The 18,179-nt window shown below is 37.5% G+C and overlaps 1 protein-coding gene across 3 annotated transcripts in view; it reads left to right on the top strand.

Moving 5' to 3' along the window:
• The window catches only part of PDHX (pyruvate dehydrogenase complex component X), a 47,810-nt gene extending 36,408 nt beyond the window's left edge, over positions 1–11,402 (top strand). For 2 of the 3 annotated variants that reach the window (XM_037393983.1, XM_037393985.1), the window contains exons 8-11: positions 4,063–4,121; positions 5,698–5,856; positions 9,394–9,458; positions 10,688–11,402. In XM_037393983.1, coding sequence (XP_037249880.1) covers positions 4,063–4,121; positions 5,698–5,856; positions 9,394–9,458; positions 10,688–10,952 — 548 coding nt within the window. In that variant the 3' untranslated portion in view covers positions 10,953–11,402. The remainder of the gene's footprint in view (positions 1–4,062; positions 4,122–5,697; positions 5,857–9,393; positions 9,459–10,687) is intronic. The other variant, XM_037393984.1, reaches the window with a different exon arrangement.
• The last annotated feature ends 6,777 nt before the right edge of the window (positions 11,403–18,179 follow it).

Genomic DNA, 18,179 nt, shown 5'->3' with positions numbered 1-18,179 from the left:
AAAAGCTGGATTTAACAGTTGAAAACCTGTGCTGCGTGTTTCTTCCTCTAGTATCTTCATGCTCTCTGATGCCAAAACTTCAGTCATTTTAAGCTGTCCCAATCCCTGTTACATTTTGACATCAGACCTGTAAAAAAGTTACACAAGCACAACTGAGGTTATGTTACAAAGTTGGCAGTAGCTGAGAGGAAGGGAGACAGGCCTGCATGGGGGCAATGCCTGCCTTTAATTTCCTGGTTGCCCATGGAGCTCTAACTGATTCTAATACATTGAGAAATATGGTTTGGCTTACAGCTGTCCAGGAAGAGTAGCCTTCTCAGGAAATCTGTCTGGTTTTAAGGCAGAACTTGATAAATTAGTCAAGATCATGTAGTATGATTGACCACAATATCTGCAAGTGATTCTTTAGTTTTTCTATAAGCTTTTATGAAATGTGGAATATTCTTCACAAAGAATAATATTAATTTCTAGTGCCTGAAGTTAGCAGTATTGTTTATTAAATTGACTATCTTATCTCTGCCTAAAATGACGTGTCTGTTGTGTTTTATCTGCTGGAAATCAGTTGAGATCAGTTGATGTCTGCTTCTTCAGTTGCAGCCAAAGCAGGCATAGCATTTTAAATTAATTCTCATTCTTTTAGAGGAGAGAACCCTCGTCAGATCAAATTGGGAAACTACTGATTGCTTTTGATAGGTTTAGCTAATTATGCTAGTGGAAGAATAATTTGGTTGCTTAAAAAACTTGACTTTTCAATACCTACAAAGTTTGAATACTATTCCAGGCACACAGATTAATCTCTTCCACTTCATAAATTTACTTTTCATTCATCATTCATTCCATTTTATGAAATCACATTTTCCACACTGATCAGGCTACATAAGCAAGTAGTGAATTTCTGTTTGCTGAAGGAGGCATGCATACATGCACCTCATAGCCTGGTACTAAGTCTGTAACTTGGGTAAAAACATCTTAAGGCCCATTATTTTATAGTGAGGAGAAACAGTATTTTTTTTTTTGTCCTACTGTACTTTTTTTTTTTCCCCAAAGACCAAACTTTTTTTATTAAAGACTAGGATGAGAATAATGTTGAAACACACAGATGTTTTGGTGGTGTTTACACTAAGTCAAAGACTTTTCATCTTCTCACACCACCCCACCAGTGAGTAGACTGGGGGGATACAAGGAGTTGGGAGGGGACACAGCCAGGACAGCAGACCCAAACTGGCCAAAGGGATGTTCTGTACCATGTGACATCATGCTCAGTATATAAACTAGAAGGAAAACTGCTGGGGGCCACTGGTTGGGAAATGGCTGGGCATTGGTTGATGGATGGTGAGCACTTGCATTGTACATCAATTGTTTTGTATATTCTAATTCTTTTATCATTACTACTACCATTATTATTATTATTATTTTCTCTTTTGTTTCTGTCCTGTTAAGCTGTCTTTGTCTCAACCCACAAACTTTCTCTCCCCCATCCCACTGGGGCGGGGGGGTGAGCGAGTGGCTGTATGGTGTTCAGCTGTCTGCCAGGTTAAACCATGACAGTCGGTTGTTGTGTGGATGTGTACAAAAGGGTTTTCAAGGTTAACCTAATGAAGTTAGCCTTGAAAGCTTCTGTATACAGAGGCACCAGCTACGTTTTAGACACAGTGTTCATGTGGTGATATGCCTGTCTGACAAAGAGGTTGATAGTCTTTTTCCTTGAACCATGTTTCTGTTGATGTAACAAAAGATTTGCTTGCAACCTGGTATTTCTAGCAATTTAGACTGCCATGTTTTTCTTGGGTGTATCCCAGTATAGAGGTCTTTTGATGTGGCATTATGGCACAAGACATAAGTCCTCCAGGGGTGTTGGGTTACTTCATAGTCATTTCTGTGGGAGTGTTAGGTTACTTCATAGTCATTTCAACAGGGTAAAGTTGTTCCCGAGGCTTTACCCTGTGAGTGAATTTTCTCTCTGCTTAGTGTCACAGAGCTGTACATGTAAGAACTAGAATGCTGACATTGGAGGGCTACTGTTATGTGCTGGTGACTAACTCGTGCTTGTTTATCCATTTGTGAGGTCTTAAATTAAATTAGACTGGTCTATTCAGATTTCCTAGATGATGAGACAGGAGCTGCTTCTCCTTTCTTTAGAGTTTTCAATGACTATTTGTAATGCAAGAGTACCCAGGTCATTGTTCTACCTGATGTTTATTTTTATTTTAATGTCTTATTCACAAATTAATGTCAAAGACAATTAATTATGTTAACTTTTTTTCTTTAAACAGCAGCAAGTCATAAGAAATTAAATAAAAAATTGTCTGAGGAATGTTCACTTAAAATTTTTCACATCTATTCTGCTGTTATGGATTCTTAATGAATATTTTTTTTAAATATGTAGGGGTGGGAAACACCCATATGTCTTTGCATAAAATGGAATTGCAGAGATGGTCCTGGTAGATTTTTTTTTTTTTCTGATGGAAATGATGGTATTTTCTACTACATGATGAGATGTAATGTGGAAGTTTCATGGAGCATTCCCTAATGTAAGCTTCCTTGTTATGGGTGTAGAATATAGCAGTTTTCCCTACTGTAAATGATTGGAGGTAAAGTATTCAGGCATAATTCATCTAACTGTACTATCTTTTCAATATATTACTGCCCCTCTAGTGGACAGTGACATTTTTGCCAAGGGTTAGGAATGTAATATATAAATCAAAATACAGAACACTGAAATACATCTGATGACCAAGATACAGGTTTGTCTGATGTGAAATTCTGTCAATGCAACATAGTACTTGCAAATTCTGCTCTGTTACAATAGAAGTCTGACTCTCTTATGCATAGATTGCTAATCATGACAAATGTTGCAGGTGAGTTATGCGGCAAGTATATACTTGGTTCATTCCTCCAAATTTATGATCACTTAAGAAGATTTCACTTAATATAATTATCTATAAATAATTTTCCCTTTACAAAAGCATTTCCAAAGCTATGTGTTACATGCTGTAAACCATACTCAAAAATGAAATAACTTTGCTTCTTGATCTGTTCAGCTGACAGCAGTGGTGATGGTAGCAGAATAATGTAGCTTTTTTATTGTGAGAATTATGTGTTTAGCATTTTGTAAATAGTTTGCATCTTCAGGATAATCTTGTAGCAACTGTGACATATTTTGCATTGTATCTATACTCTTTGCTTCTGCTGCCAGTCCTGATTTTAGTTAGTACTTTCAGTCTCCTAAAACTTGGAAAAAAATAATGCAGGGCAAATATAGCCATTGTTACCACCCCTCCTTTCTCCTGAGCTTTTGGGAAGGGACACAACTGTATTAAGTGTTTTGCAGTATTTCTTGGGCTCACATTTAAAAAATCCAGTCCTCTGGATTTATCTGGATACCTCCAGATAAAAGGTTATTTTATCTGCTTTTGGCTAACACTGCCTTTTTTTGTCTGCAGCTTTGTTTTTAATTTAACAATGTTGCCACACATATTATTTTGCAGCCGGCTTTTGAATATATTGTTAGCCCATTTTAAGGATTGACAGATGCCTTTTAACTTGCTAATTCTTAAATTATAAGGCCCCAAAGGTCACTGGAGAATAACATACTTCTGATTTATAGATGAATAAAAGTTGATCTCTGCAATTATTCCAGTTAATGCATTACACTACATAAAGAATAGTAGTCTCCGGTATTGTCTCTAAATTTAAATCTTGCAATAGATTTCTACATAGACAGTAAATACGTAAAGTGTGAAGTACATATAGGCTGTTACTTACAGGGATGAATAGTTATACTCAAATTTGCAGTTTTTTTGGCCTTCTAGTAACAGCTAGCAAGAATGTCTCTGCTCAGCAGACTTTTCCTTGATGATACTTATTCTGTCCCAAGGGGGAGAAAAGTTTTCTTTCTTTTATGATTATAGTTTGAAGATGAGTTACTTTCTGACAAAAGACAAAACTTGACAATTTTCAAAGAAGCAAATCTGCTGAATCACTGTGATCTTACCACACAAATACTGATGAACAAATCATACAAGCAATGATAGTTATCCTTTTTTTTTCTCCTGTCTGCAGATGACATTAAAGTATCTGTAAATGATTTTATTATCAAGGCAACTGCAGTTACTCTGAAGGTAAGTGAATAACTGACTTTAAAAAACCAAGTTTTTTTAAAAACAAGTCCAGTTATGGATTCTGCTTTTCAGCTTGGTCTCGCTGTTTGATAGCCAGAGGTTTGTGAACGTGCTAGTGGGTTCACCAGATGTTAGCCTCTTGGAACAATTTTGGCTTTCTGGAACAAGGACAGGGGAGGAAGGAATGAGAGCTTCCAGGCTGATATCCCCAAGTAGTTGGGTTTAGTAACAACAGCTGCTATAGCAACCGTTCTTTAAAAATAAATCGTCTTTCATTGCTGAAGTGATGGGAGAAACAATACTGTTTGGTCTACATCAAAATTAAGACTATTCTAATCATATTGAATTTGATAGGAGAAACTCCTTGGCCCTACCATCTTGTTTGGATACTTTATATAGTCATACTTGCACAATACCCACTTGAAAGCTTCTTACAACTGTGTATGCAGTGGGACTTTCCTGATGTTTATTTAATTGGCAAAGAGGATTACTGCCATCCATTTTTTTTCCTTTTTTTTTTTTTTAATATGAGTGAATACTGTTACACTGCTTTTTGTAGGAGTGGAGTTAGTTTAGATAGAGATAATGTGTCCCTCCCATACTTTTTTCTGGAATATCTTCTCCACTATGAAGTCAAGTTTCTAATTTCATTAAGGTTGCTAAAAACTAGTCTTGGATTTATTGCAAGTAGTAGTTCATAGTGTCTATGTTACCTAGACTTCACCTGTATGTTGGGGTATTCTTTTCTTCTAAGCTTTTTCAGCTTTATAGGGTAAACTCAAAAACCTTATGGAAATTATCAGTAAACATTATCTCAATTTTAATTGAGTCCACACACACAAAAAATTTTATCAGATGTGGTTTAGGAGAACCTAATCTGAATAACAGTGAGTGTAGCTGCAGCATATTCTATTTGTAGCTTCCTTTGTTGCAAGTCATGCTTGAGACACAAGTGGGGTATAGTAGGATGTCCATTTCCATGCTTTTTAAGTCAATATCCTGAGATTCAGTTTGAGGGGGGAAATGACACTGCTTTGTAGTTTTGCATGCTGGTTATCTGTGAGGTGGCATCAGTGACTCCTGAAGGATTTTGTAGGCTTTTGTTAATTTTTTTTTCAGCAGCACCAAAAAAGCTTCTGGCTGCCCTGCCATTTTCAGTTCCTGGTTCATGCTTTTTGACAAAGTAGAGTTTAAATAAAATAAATGCAAGCTAATTGTGTACGTCTATTCTCAGACCCTCACAGTGACTTTTGGGTTTTTTGGTTTGCTTCTGGCTGTCCTGAAGATATATGTAACCTCTTCTTTTGCCTTCATTTAGAGACAGCAGTTTGCGATGCACTAATTAATTTGGTGAATGCCTGTATGTAGCTGTGTCTTAAAGGTTTTTCCTTTTTTGGGGGGGTAATTGATTGCACCATTGTTCTTTTAACAGCGCGCTCTCTCTGTCGCCTCTCTGTCCTCCGTCCCCTCTCTCGCCCCCCCCCCCCCTCTTTCTTCTCCGCTGCGCCCTGTGCCCGCCCCCCCCCCCCCCCCCCCCCCCCCCCCCCCGCCTTCTCTCCCTCTGTCTGTCTTCTAGCAAATGCCAGATGTGAACGTAACCTGGGATGGAGAATCCTGCAGGCAGCTGCAGTCCATTGACATTTCTATTGCTGTGGCAACAGACCGAGGTCTCATTACACCAATCATAAAAGATGTTGCCGCCAAGGGAATAAAGGAAATTGCTGCCTCTGCAAAGGTAGGTTTTAAATGTATGGTGGGCTGAAGAATATCATATAGTAGCTATATAGTTTTTTGTAGCAGAAAATGTGGCATGACCCGGATGGACATCAGTAATAACAAAGGCAGTTTCAAAATGGATCTAAAGCAGTTTCAGCATTCTTTAGACTTAAAAATTATTATAATTTTTGCAACTCTGTTAATTTTTAATTAACAGTACTTAAACCATCATGTTATTTAGTTTAATGCTGGTTAGACTGTTTGAAAAGTAAACCTTTACACAAATCTGAAATTTAATACAATTGTGTTTCTTTAATCCTCATAAGAAAGCTAAATAATGTTAAAGTCTTTAGTATTTCCAGTCTTTGGGTTTGAGATTTTGTTTGGGAGGTTTTTCGCCCCCTTTCCCAGAGATTCACTTATAGCTGCTTGTGTTACTCTGTGTGCAGTTATGTTATTTCTGCCTGCATATTTTAGTATGCAGTTCAGTTGAGAATGTCACTGAAAGGTAATATTAAACTTCTCTGACTGATGAGCAGTGTTTTGCAAAGACTAGGTGCCAGTTGGAGTGACTTGAATCTGTGGCAGTTGTTGCCAGCCACAGAAGAAGTATTTTGTGGCAGGTGAAAATACAATGAATAATGAAATGCCCCAATACAAGGCTTTTTTTTTTTTTTTTTCATTTGAGTGCTAATCAAAGGCCTGTAGTATCTGAGGAATGGAACTGGCTGCTAGGGCATAAGACATCCCAAAACTAGACACAAGCTGCACTTTGTAAATTTTTGTATAAGTAGTCTGCATTGGTAGAGGGGAACCAACAAAGTTGTAGCAGAAGATGTTAAGTGTCATGCCACAAAACATTTGTAATTGGATATTTTAAAGATATTTCCAGTTCATATAGCTTACTTCATGTTGAATGTGTTGTGAAAACAAATCCTTTTGCTAATGTAATAGCCAGTCGAGGAGGAAGGTCAGCTGAGATTTTTACATCATTCTGTGATTAATGGTAGATTGACAAGAACAACAGCGTTATGAGAAGGGAAGTGTAAGTTGTGTTTTCATTATTATCCCCAATACCTGTGATACTGTGATGCAGTATTACCATAAATTACCGTGTCCTGCAGTTCCCATGATGGGAATGTATACTTGCATTATGTTTAATAGGGCCATGATAAAGTAAACATCCCACGTTTGTTTCAAATGGAATGTTTGTAACATAGGTCACACAGTATAAAAGTCATTGGGTCACATAGATTGCAGGTGTCCACACCAATATAGTTTTGCTTTTCAACTTCACTGAATTATTGAAATAAATATGTACCTGACATGCATATGTAGGAAGCACAAATTGAAACTGCAGCTGCTTCTCTACCGATCTCCCTGTAGTTTGGCAAGCACTTTTTTGTGTAGATTGCTTATATGTCTCCTTCTGCTGTATGTTAGTTTTACTTCTTTCCAGGTTACGTGCATCCTAGCACCATATTTTCATCCTTCAAGTAACGCAATTGGACATATGCATAATGCTTATATTGACCCTAGTGTGTGAACGCTGTTTCCTTGGCTATTGTCTTCTGGTTCACTAATTATTCAGAGATGAATAAAAGCTTAAAATAAAATTCATTGTATCCTTTTAACTTTTAAATTCATAATGAGGGTGTCAAAGTTTTACAAAACTTGATGTCAGCTTGAATTATTTGGTGGGTGATTCATTACTATGAGATTCTCTTAAACATCTTAGTGTTTATTTTTAAGCTGAAGTTACTGCCATTGTTAAACTACTGTGGCCTTTCAGAACCCTTGCCTGAAAGATGTTTAGAAATGTATACAGGGAAGACAGTTGTTTACCATGACCAACAGAGTTATATTACAACATGAAAGGGGATTAGTCCATGTCATGACTGTAACTACTAACCAACTCATTATCTGTGCGGAAGTTGATGACTTTACCCCACCCTCATGCAAACAAAAAGAAGTCAATTCTATCATAGTTTCCGTTTTTTGACTCAGGCCCTTAAAGGCAGGGGTGAGGTTTCATAGGAGTTACCTCTTGGTAGATTGAATTGAGTGCTTGACGGGATATCTATAGAATGCATGTGAAAAAAAATCCCTGGAAAGCAGAACAGGCAATTGCTGCAAAACAGTCTAGAAATTAAAACAAGAGGAGGAAATAAAAAAGATTAAAAAGGTCAATTCCTAGCAAGAACATGGAAAATATCCTAGGAAAGTGGTAGAATTCCTAAAAAGAGAATGGAAAATTCCTAGAAAACATGGGATTCATGGAATAATCTTCTCCAAGAAAGTTTCACGAATGTGATACAACACCTTTTTGACATTGTGATAAAGTAGACTTTTTTGGTTTTTATTCGCTTCCACTGGAATTTCCCTAACATAACTAAATATTGGAAACTATCATTAGTTTTATTCATTTTACCAGAAGGAAAATATAAACAAACTGTCTTCCCAGAGGCAGATCTGAGTCAGTTTCCCTGACTGTGCTTTTAGAAACAGTTCTTTCTGTCTGAAAATGTCCACAAATGCTGCAATTGTTACAACATGACAACTTCCATGTGTTTTTCCACCTGTGAGATAAATATGATACAAGCCAAAACCGCTATTCTGTGTGAATAGGATAGTTCATCTGTCCTACGTATATTCCCACTTCAGTCTCGGCTGTCAGTTGAAGAGCTCTTGATTTTGAAAAGGTTGCTATTAATGGAGAAGTCATGTGGCACATTTCCAGTCACCACCTTTTCTGCTGGGTACTCACAGGGTGTTAGGAACCGGTTGGTAGCTGAATAACTGGCTCTTGACCCACCAATGAGTGCCATTCCTCTTGAGGGCCACACAGTCCTTTCTTCCTTATGTGAGAACTGCACTAAGGATTATCCATCGTGATTCCCACTGCTTCTTTCTAAGGAGACCTCTGTGCTAGAAACATCCTAGGTTGGGATAAGGTTATTTTTCTCTGTGATCTTATCTCAGAACATAGTATGAACTTCTTGGGCTCTGTTTTGAACAAAACATTCCTGGACAGTTTCTTCTATTATGTTTAGAAGTAGAAAACTCTCACAAATGAGATGGAGGTCACAGGAAAGGTAGTCTTTAAGGTAATTGAATGCTTAGCTGGAAGAAATAAGTTCTCTCAATCTGCTAGAAAGTTCTGAAGTGATACATGGCAGTTTCTTTAAACAAATACGTTAAGAAGAATACTATGAATTTGTCTCATCGGTATTTTGCTAGATATTTTTATCATCTGTTCTCCCTAGTGGTTTTAGTGGTTCCATTGTGAAAACCGGAGCAAGGTTTGTAAGGTGAGAACAGCTTTTACTGAACAGCCAGTATCGTTGGGAAAATGAAGTTTTGTGTTCTAGTCTCTTTGGCAAATCATTGCAGCTACAACAAAAATGTTGTTGAGGTGCTTCCCTAAATCCAAAAGCAGATGCTTCTTTAATGGCTGTATGGTACTTATAATGCCTTACTGAAGTAAAAAGGGTTAATCCATTACAACACATTAATTGCTTTCCCCTCTCTTTTTTTTATCTTTCATTTTCCTTAGGCTCTAGCAAAGAAAGCAAGAGATGGAAAACTATTACCAGAAGAGTACCAGGGAGGATCTTTTAGGTAAAACTCTCTAGCAGCACTTAATACATGCATTGTGGGTTCAGAACTGTTTTATCCTCAGCTATTCCACTGTGTGTTAATGCATTGCCTTTTAAAATCTTGCTCCATTTAGGATGAAACACTGTGTGATAATTCTGAGGGCCAAACCTAGGCTGTGTGTTCTGTATCAGGGGAAAACAATTATCTTGGTGCAGGTTTATTTCATCTCAGCCTGGTGTGAAATTCATATTTTTCATACTGAGACTGACCTGACTTTCATTTTTTGCACCTAATTTTTCACATTTACAGAAGAATGTTCATTTGTTGGTTTTTTGTTGGGTTTGCTTTGTTTTGTTTTTTGAATTGAGTTCTGTAGTTAGGAAAATCCGTTGTTAATATTTTAAAAAAGAAATACTTTAAAATAAGTTGTCTGGCAGAGGTATCTGAAATGTCTCTATAGGGACAAAAAAAGGTACAGCAAAGTTGTGTTGACTCATACTTTTTAACTGAAACATTAAAAACTGAGTAGATAATTTTTAAATAGTAGGATATATTTAGTAAATATTTTTTTCTATGAAATGTGCTCTGAAAAAAGAGCTAGTGAGCTCAGTGATGGGAAATAAATGGCACGTGTAGAACACTAGCATAAATGTAGTGACGCAGTTGCACAACTAATTTCTCAACTGAGTTTTTACACTCCCCAGCTTTCTAAACCTTCAAATGTACTGTATTGTATGACACAGTATCATCAAGAGTCCAAGCCTTTCCTAATATGCCACTTCCTGGCTGGTGACAGACAAAAACATTCAAGGGAGAAAGGCACGATGAGGCTGTCCTGTGGCTGAGTGATATGTAGATGCCCAAATTGTATGACATGGTTATCAGCAGCCTTTTTAACTTAAATGTTGTGAAATTCAGTCTAAAAGACATTTGGCTTGGTGCAGGGACAGCCAAAGTTTGTTTGAAGGTATTGCTTTCCTTTTCTACTTTCTGCCTTTAGTGCATGCAATGCAAGGATATACTGCTGTACAGAAATGGGGCTTTTAAAAACATGCATTAGTTATAATTGCAAAAATCCCAAACCTTGAGTCTTTAAGTGTGTCTAACTGCAATCCAGTTCACATATATTATAAAGTTAATGGGTTTGGCCGTGGGAGAGAGTGACATCATGTTAGTCATCAAGTATAGATTATTTCTTCTAGGGGATATATAATTTCTGACATTACTAGTAAATTTTCTCTTTCATTTAGTATCTCCAATCTGGGCATGTTTGGCATCAATGATTTTACTGCAGTCATAAACCCTCCACAGGCCTGCATCCTAGCTGTGGGCCGAGCAAGACCAGAGCTCAAGATTGTGGAAGATGAAGAAGGGAATGAGAAACTTAAGCAGCATCAACTCATGACAGTGACTCTTTCAAGTGATGGTCGGGTGGTAGATGATGAACTGGCTTCGAAGTTTCTGGAGACCTTGAAAGCCAACATAGAAAATCCAATCCGTCTTGCCTTGTGTTAAACTCAGTGGATTGCTTCTTCTTATGACAACATAGATAACTGTTACATACTTGAGGTTGTTCTTCTGTATAGAGGAGTAAATAGTTACTGTAGGATGGATAGTTAATTTATTGAATTAATGTGAAAACCTCTTAATTTTCATGCTCATAGTCTTTTGCAATGACCAGGTTTTAATACTGTAAAGCTAAAAGACTTCAGAGTTAACATACTACATTTCTTTAAACACTGAGTACTAATGGCAAGTAACATTTGTGTAGAAAAGTCAGTCTGCTCTGTAAAGGAAAACTCAAGAAAACTTGATGAAGTTTAAAAAGGAATCATATAATAGTTTGGATTGAAAGGGACCTTTAAGGGTCATCTAGTCCAACTGCCTCTGCAGTGAGCAGGGCCATCTTCAATAAGATCAGGTTGCTCAGAGCCCTGTCCAGCCTGACCTTGAATGTTTCCAGGGATGGGGCATCTACCACCTCTCTGGACAACCTGTTCCAGTGTTTCACCACCCTCATCATAAAACAAAAAATTCTTCCTTGTATCTAGTTTAAATCTACCCTCTTTTAGTTTACAACCCTTCCCCTTGTCCTGTCACTACAGGCCTTGCTAAAACGTCTGTCTCCATCCTTCTCATAATCCCCCTTTAAGTCCTGAAAGGCTTCCCTGAGGTCTCCCTCCTTTTCTCCAGGCTGAACAACTCCAACCCCCCCTGGCCTGTCCCTCATAGCAGAGGTGCTCCAGTCCCTGGATCATTTTTGTGGCCCTCTTCCAGACCCGCTCCAACTAGTTCATCTTTTTCCTGTCCTGAGGACCCCAGAGCTGGACACAGTACTCCAGGGGTGGTCTTTCCAGTGCTGAAATGGAATGCTTTATTTAAGGGCTTTGTTTTATGTATATATCTATATATCTAGCGTTTATAGTGAGGAAAGCGAGACTCATAATTGAGTAAAGTGCTGCTATGGCTCCTGGTCAGTACTGAGGTAACCAAGTAGCTCAATTATATTTCTGCAGTAGAAAGTTTGTCAATTTTCAGGAGGCTTTTTCTGGCATGTTGTTCCATCCAAGTTAGATTGAAGTAGTGTTTATAAGATTTTGACAGATATTTCAATGGCTTCCTACATAAAAGCAAAGACATTACAAACCAAAACCATTTTGGTTCAGTTTTTTTATGTCACAGATTTAACTGCTCTTTATGTTCTCCTTTACTATAAGCTGCATCAAAGAAAATAAGATGAATGTGGAGATGAATGCAAAAAAAGAAATAACAAGAAATTCTGAGGAAGACTGAAGTAGATGATAGATAAAAAATAATTTCTCAAAATACTAAGTAATTGGTGAAATCCACAGCTTCATTCATATAATTAGAACTCATTCAAACACATTTAAACTGTAGATGCATCTGCTTTTTTCAGTATTTAAGGTTAACCGCATAATTAATGCCTTGCAGAGGGATAGAGAGGAGAATAAATTTGTCTGAATAAATGCATTCTCCATAAAGAATGGAATCTAAGTGTCATTGATTTTTGGGTTTTGATGGAACCAACATCTAGTGAAAACATTTTGCGTAAAAAAAAATTAATAATAGGTTTTCTTTGACTTAATTTGTAGACAATTACATTTTTCTAAATTCAGAAGTTGCCCCAACTCAGATATCTTCTTCAGTATCACAAAATGTAAAAAAATATTTTTTTCAGGTGCTCTGTGATACACTGTGGTTAACTTAAAACATAAGTTAATTTTGTCAGCAGTGTTGTGATGAAAAACTAGCTGTGATCTCTAAATCTCATAGAGGTTCCAGTATGAAAGGTCGTATTTTGCACACTGGATATTGCTGTTTAATGCTGTTCTTTGCATGGATAGGAGAAGGATGTAAGCAGAAAGTGTTTAATCATCAGTGTGTATTGAATTGTAACTCAGAGGCTTAAGTGCAATGGCCTGAAGTTTAAATTAACAGATTGGGCTTTTTTCTTGTATATAATTACGGAACCATGTATTGTATGTGTTTGTAATGAAATAACTGCATTTACAGGACCTGGTGAGAATATAAATTATCAGTAGAATTTTAGGAATTTGGCTTAATCTGTTTTGTGAAAGTACTTTTTTTAAAGATTTGGAGGACATGTTTGTTGAGCTGCTGCCATAATTATAAAGCTAATTACCAGACAAAATATTTTGTTAATACTGAGTTGAGAGGTTTTTCTAAATGAGTTTGCTTCTTCAGCTTGTTCTTATATCATAAATTTCATAAACTGTTAATCTAACAGTAGGGAGAGATTCTGATTGCTAAATATCGTTTACTGTGCAATAATGGACATATCCATTCTGTATTTCCAGGAGTTTCTCACTGATAAATTATATTCAAGATTGGTGCTGAAGATTAGTTTGCAATCTTAAATGGTTAACCATGTATTTTTCTGAAGTTTTGTCAATCCCGTATTACTTAAAAGGGAAAAACCCCACCGATGTACATTATTAAGGACAATATATAAAAGAAATTGTCATTGTTTGCATAGCTAAACCTGGTCTACCCAAGAGAATTTGCAGACTAATTTAAAATCAGATATACTGTTCTTCATTTTTGTACTTGGTGCTCTAGTGTTGTTGTGTGCTCCCCAGCATTTATATATTCTACTCTTCAGCTGGCCACAGTTAAAGGTAGTGTGACTGATGTGTACAACTATAGTTTTGCATGCGTGTGTGTTCATGTAGTGCAAGTCAGTATGCTTTTTTGGTTTTGGGAGCCACTGGAAGGCACTGTTGTATGTAAGTATACAATGTTTAGCCTGGCTCATTTGTGTGGGTACTAATCCATTATACTTTCCCTGTTTGACATGGACAGGTGAAGACAATGCAACTTTTTCTCCAGGTTAAATACACCTTTTGAACTAGGCAAAACTCAGTAAGGTCAATACAAGCTTTAATTCCAATTTCTTTATACCTGCCTGCTTGTCATCACTGTCATTTCACATAAAGATGGATGTATGTGATTTGTTAGTCCTCAGCCTGTGAAAGAAACCTCTGGAGTTCAGACATGTGATAGCAGTCAGATCTCCTTAATTCAGAGTAATTGTACCATTTAGCAACACCTACCACTTCAGCAGAACTGAGACAACAAATAGTTGCCCATGTGGATTAAAATAAAACATTTAATATCTCCTTGAAGAATTCGGGGATTTGGGGATAGGGGCAATAGATAAAATGGCCCAGAAAATGAACCATTGAAATGGTTATGCTTACATTTGAAGCAAATTTTCCTTGAAGCAAAAATTTCGCGTATGAAAAATACAAATTTTCATTTTTTTATTCTTTAAAATGTTTTCTGACAACATCTTTTTTTACGTACCTAAGCAAGAAATACCATGAAGACATCTACCTTCTTAAAGAATTAAAAAACAAAACCAAAAAAACGTAAGGAGTGTGCTAACATCTGATGGAAATGTCTGCCTCTTTAGGGTATGCTTGGGGAAAATTACTTTCTTTGTATCATTTTCCTTTGCAAGAGGCATAGATAGAAAAAAAAAAAAGGTAGCTATTTTGGACTTTGTGATTGCTGGCAAGTATTGATCTGTGTCACAGTTTAATCCCTAATTATTCTGTCAGAATATTTGACTTCTTTGGATCTTTTTTTCTGCAGTGTATTTCTTACGAAATAAAGTTTCTGTAATTAATCTTCCTACACATAATCTCTGAAAGAACTTCACTCCTGCAAAGTGTATGCGTAGTGTTATTTTCATCTATTTCTTTTGTCCACGTGTTCATCTCCATCTATACAAAATAACAGTAGACACTCTTATTTCAACTAATTAGTTGAACTAATTAATTCAACTAAGTCCCATTGGATAAAAAAATATTTTAAAGTTGAGTAGGAAGCCATAGATATGACAAATAATCCAAGAAACAAAGTCTGAATACATGCTTTTATGTGCTCTTGTACAGAAAGTTGATATTGATCGCATTAAAGTATATGCAATTGCAGAGTGAATTAAAGGGGAACTAATTCAGAATTGTGTCATACTTGATGTGTTTTTCATATGCAATAATTTGTGCCATAAGGTGAAGGAAAATAAAGAAAAAGGTGCCATTAGGATTGATTGTGTATTAGTCTTATGGTGGTAACCTGTAGGTTTGAAACTGATCATTTTTTTATTTTTTACTTTCTTGCCTTTTCTTGTATGACTTCTCATTTTTCCAATGAGTTTTAGTCCTGGATTACGTTAGACTATAACAAATACTCTTTCCTCCCTGAAATCCACTGAAAATGTTGTGCATTGTTATAATTTGTTTGAAAGCAATGCAAATAAAGCACAGAGTAAGTAATGGTTGTGCAATGGCCAGTGCCAACTGGTCAAATGGGTTGGTATCTTTCTGTCAGAGGTACTCATTGCAAGCCTCTTGGAGTTTATCCTGGCAGCTTCAGATATGGGTTAATTGGAGTATGGTTAATCTACTTGTATGTTAACCAAAACCAGGCAAGACCAGGAGCAGCCACTGGGAAATGTAATTCTATGATTTGTGCAGTAGACTTTTATGGAGAAGGATTTTGCTGTCCTGGGTGGACATCCAGTATCTTTCACAACCACTGCTTCTAGGGTATGAAAAGCTGTAGCACAGAATTAAAAATTTTGCATAGGAAAAGGCACAGCTGAGATGTTGCAAACACAACAGCATACTCATTTAAAAGCTTTGGTGACTGATGAGCTGAAAAGTATTCCAATGTCTTTTGACAGAAGGAAATAATGTTACAAGGAGTCCTCTTGCCAAGCAGACAGTTTTCCATAGTTACATGACAATAAAATATGTATAGGTTACTGAACTGGTAGCTCATACTATTATTTCTTTTTTTAATTCAACTGATTTTGTCTTTGGTGTTTGACTAGGTCTCTTAGGTCTCCTTTTTTGGAGATGCCCCCCTCCTTCCTAAAGTGATGAAAGTATTGTCCTAAGAATTCACGAGAATTTGCATCGTTTACTTTCTTATCAAGGAGTGTAAGTAATGTCTGTGTGTTCGAAATCCTCTTTGATCTGTTTCCAGGCCCCGTGCAGTCCGTACAGCTGTGTAAGCTCGAAAAGAATGCAGGAGATGGGTTCTCATGAGAAACAGGCCGTCTTCTGGTGTTCAATCGAATCACCCCTTTCTGTACCCACAAACTGTTCGTTGTGGTAGTTTGTTGTGTTTGGTTGGCTGGTGTCACTGCCATAATTACGGGTTTTTCAATGATGAGGTGGCCTACGTGGCACCAGGCTTGCGGGCATCAGATGGGATTCACCTTTCTCGAAGAGGGAAGAGGGTCTTTGCTCACAAGCTAGTGGGGCTCTGACAGCTTTAAACGAGGCTTGAAGGAGGAGGGGAGTAATACGGGGCTTGCCCGTGAGGAGCTGTGGGATGCCATGCCAAGGTTAGAGGTCAGGTGCTAGCCAGGGCCCTCGACCTGTTCCTCTGAGAAGCTGGACCTTCTGGGGAGCTGTCTGCACTGAACGCCCTGCTGGCATGTCCAGTGCTGGATCCAGGACTGGTGACCTCCCTGTCTCTCCCCCTGCTTCTAGCTTGCTCTCCCCCTCCTCTTTTTCTCTTAAAGCTCTTAAATAATGCAAGGTCTACCTCGGCTCCTCACACAGCTGCACAGCTTGGTTGGATATAACTGTGAGAGGGCCAATGTTCACAGAATGTTTTTTCCGTTAAAGCTGATGGTTTTGTGTGGACCTGGGGTGGTATCTCACCTTGGTGCACACTGAGGGGATTTGTGACTCAGTCACACCTCTGGTCTCATAGGTGGGACATGGCAGGGGTCCGGGGGCCTCTGCTATGAGGGACAGGCTGGGGGGGTTGGCGTTGTTCAGCCTGGAGAAAAGGAGGCTCTGGGGAGACCTCAGGGAGGCCTTTCAGGACTTAAAGGGGGATTATGAGAAGGATGGAGACAAATGTTTTAGCAAGGCCTGTAGTGACAGGACAAGGGGAAGGGTTGTAAACTAAAAGAGGGTAGATTTAAACTAGATACAAGGAAGAAATTTTTTTTTATGATGAGGGTGGTGAAACACTGGAACAGGTTGTTTCCAGGGATGGGGCATCTACCACCTCTCTGGACATTCAAGGTCAGGCTGGACAGGGCTCTGAGCAACGTGATCTCATTGAAGATGGCCCTGCTCACTGCAGAGGCAGTTGGACTAGATGACCCTTAAAGGTCCCTTTCAACCCAAACTGTTCTATGATTCTATGAAAACTACTACTCTTGAGCTATGTGTTCAGTTTGAGCTTATGCTGTTTATTGTTTGTACTGCTTCAAGTACCAGTAAATAATTTATTATTTCAACCGATGTTATGTCCCACTTTCATGTTATGGAAGGGCTGTTTTTCAGCCTCTTTTTCATGGCTGATTTGCCTTTACTGCTCTCATTCATGCTATTTTGTTCTTGAAATTAGAGAAAAATTATTTTTTCCAAGGCTTTGAAATAATATATCCTTTCACTTCTTATGAAGTACTGCAGCACAACTAATAAAATTTAACTAGCTGTCCACCCACTCTTAATACTTTTCTGACTCTTCTAGATCAGGAGAGATTCTCTTCTAGTACTATAGTGCATCACAGATCAGAAATCAATAGCTATTATTTCCTTTACTGTGAAGGCTACTAATAAGCAATGAAGCATTAGCATTTAAGAAGTGTCCTAGTACCTTTGATTTCCCGTTCCCCAATACCTGTTTGTAGACTGCTGTTTGTATTTCCTTTTTTGTTTCGTTTTTTGGTGGTTTTTTAAAAAGTTACTAAATTACGTGTGGATAGTCACATAGTGCTTTGTAAGTAAGGAAGATGAACAAAATGATGGTTCGCATATATTCCTGTTTGTATGCTGCTGCTGATGGTGGTGTTTTTTCATTTTCCTTAAAGTTCCCAAGTATTAACTAAATGGTAGTCCAATAAAATTAGGTTAATGTTTTGGTAACTCTTCCTAAGTAATTTAAACATTCTGATCCTTCCCTTTTAGTCTCTGTATACTAGGTTAAGTTTTATAAGCTTCTAATTTATGAATATTTCCTTTTTTTAATTCAGCCACATGAGAGAGTTGAGTAGCAATTTCTCTGTTGTTTTAAGAGGTATGGCCAAACCCTTTGTGAATGTGTCATTTAAATTAGTGTCTTAGCAATCATTTAAAAAATATGCCAGCTAGATACTGTTCTTGCAGAAGAGGAAGTGTATCTAAGATGAGCATGATACTGATCTCGAAAACGAGGGAGATGAAC

Source organism: Falco rusticolus, chromosome 7, assembly GCF_015220075.1.
Source record: "Falco rusticolus isolate bFalRus1 chromosome 7, bFalRus1.pri, whole genome shotgun sequence".
Classification (NCBI taxonomy): domain Eukaryota; kingdom Metazoa; phylum Chordata; class Aves; order Falconiformes; family Falconidae; genus Falco; species Falco rusticolus.
The sequence above is the reverse complement of the archived record's forward strand: the minus strand, read 5'-3'. Positions and strand labels throughout refer to the sequence as shown.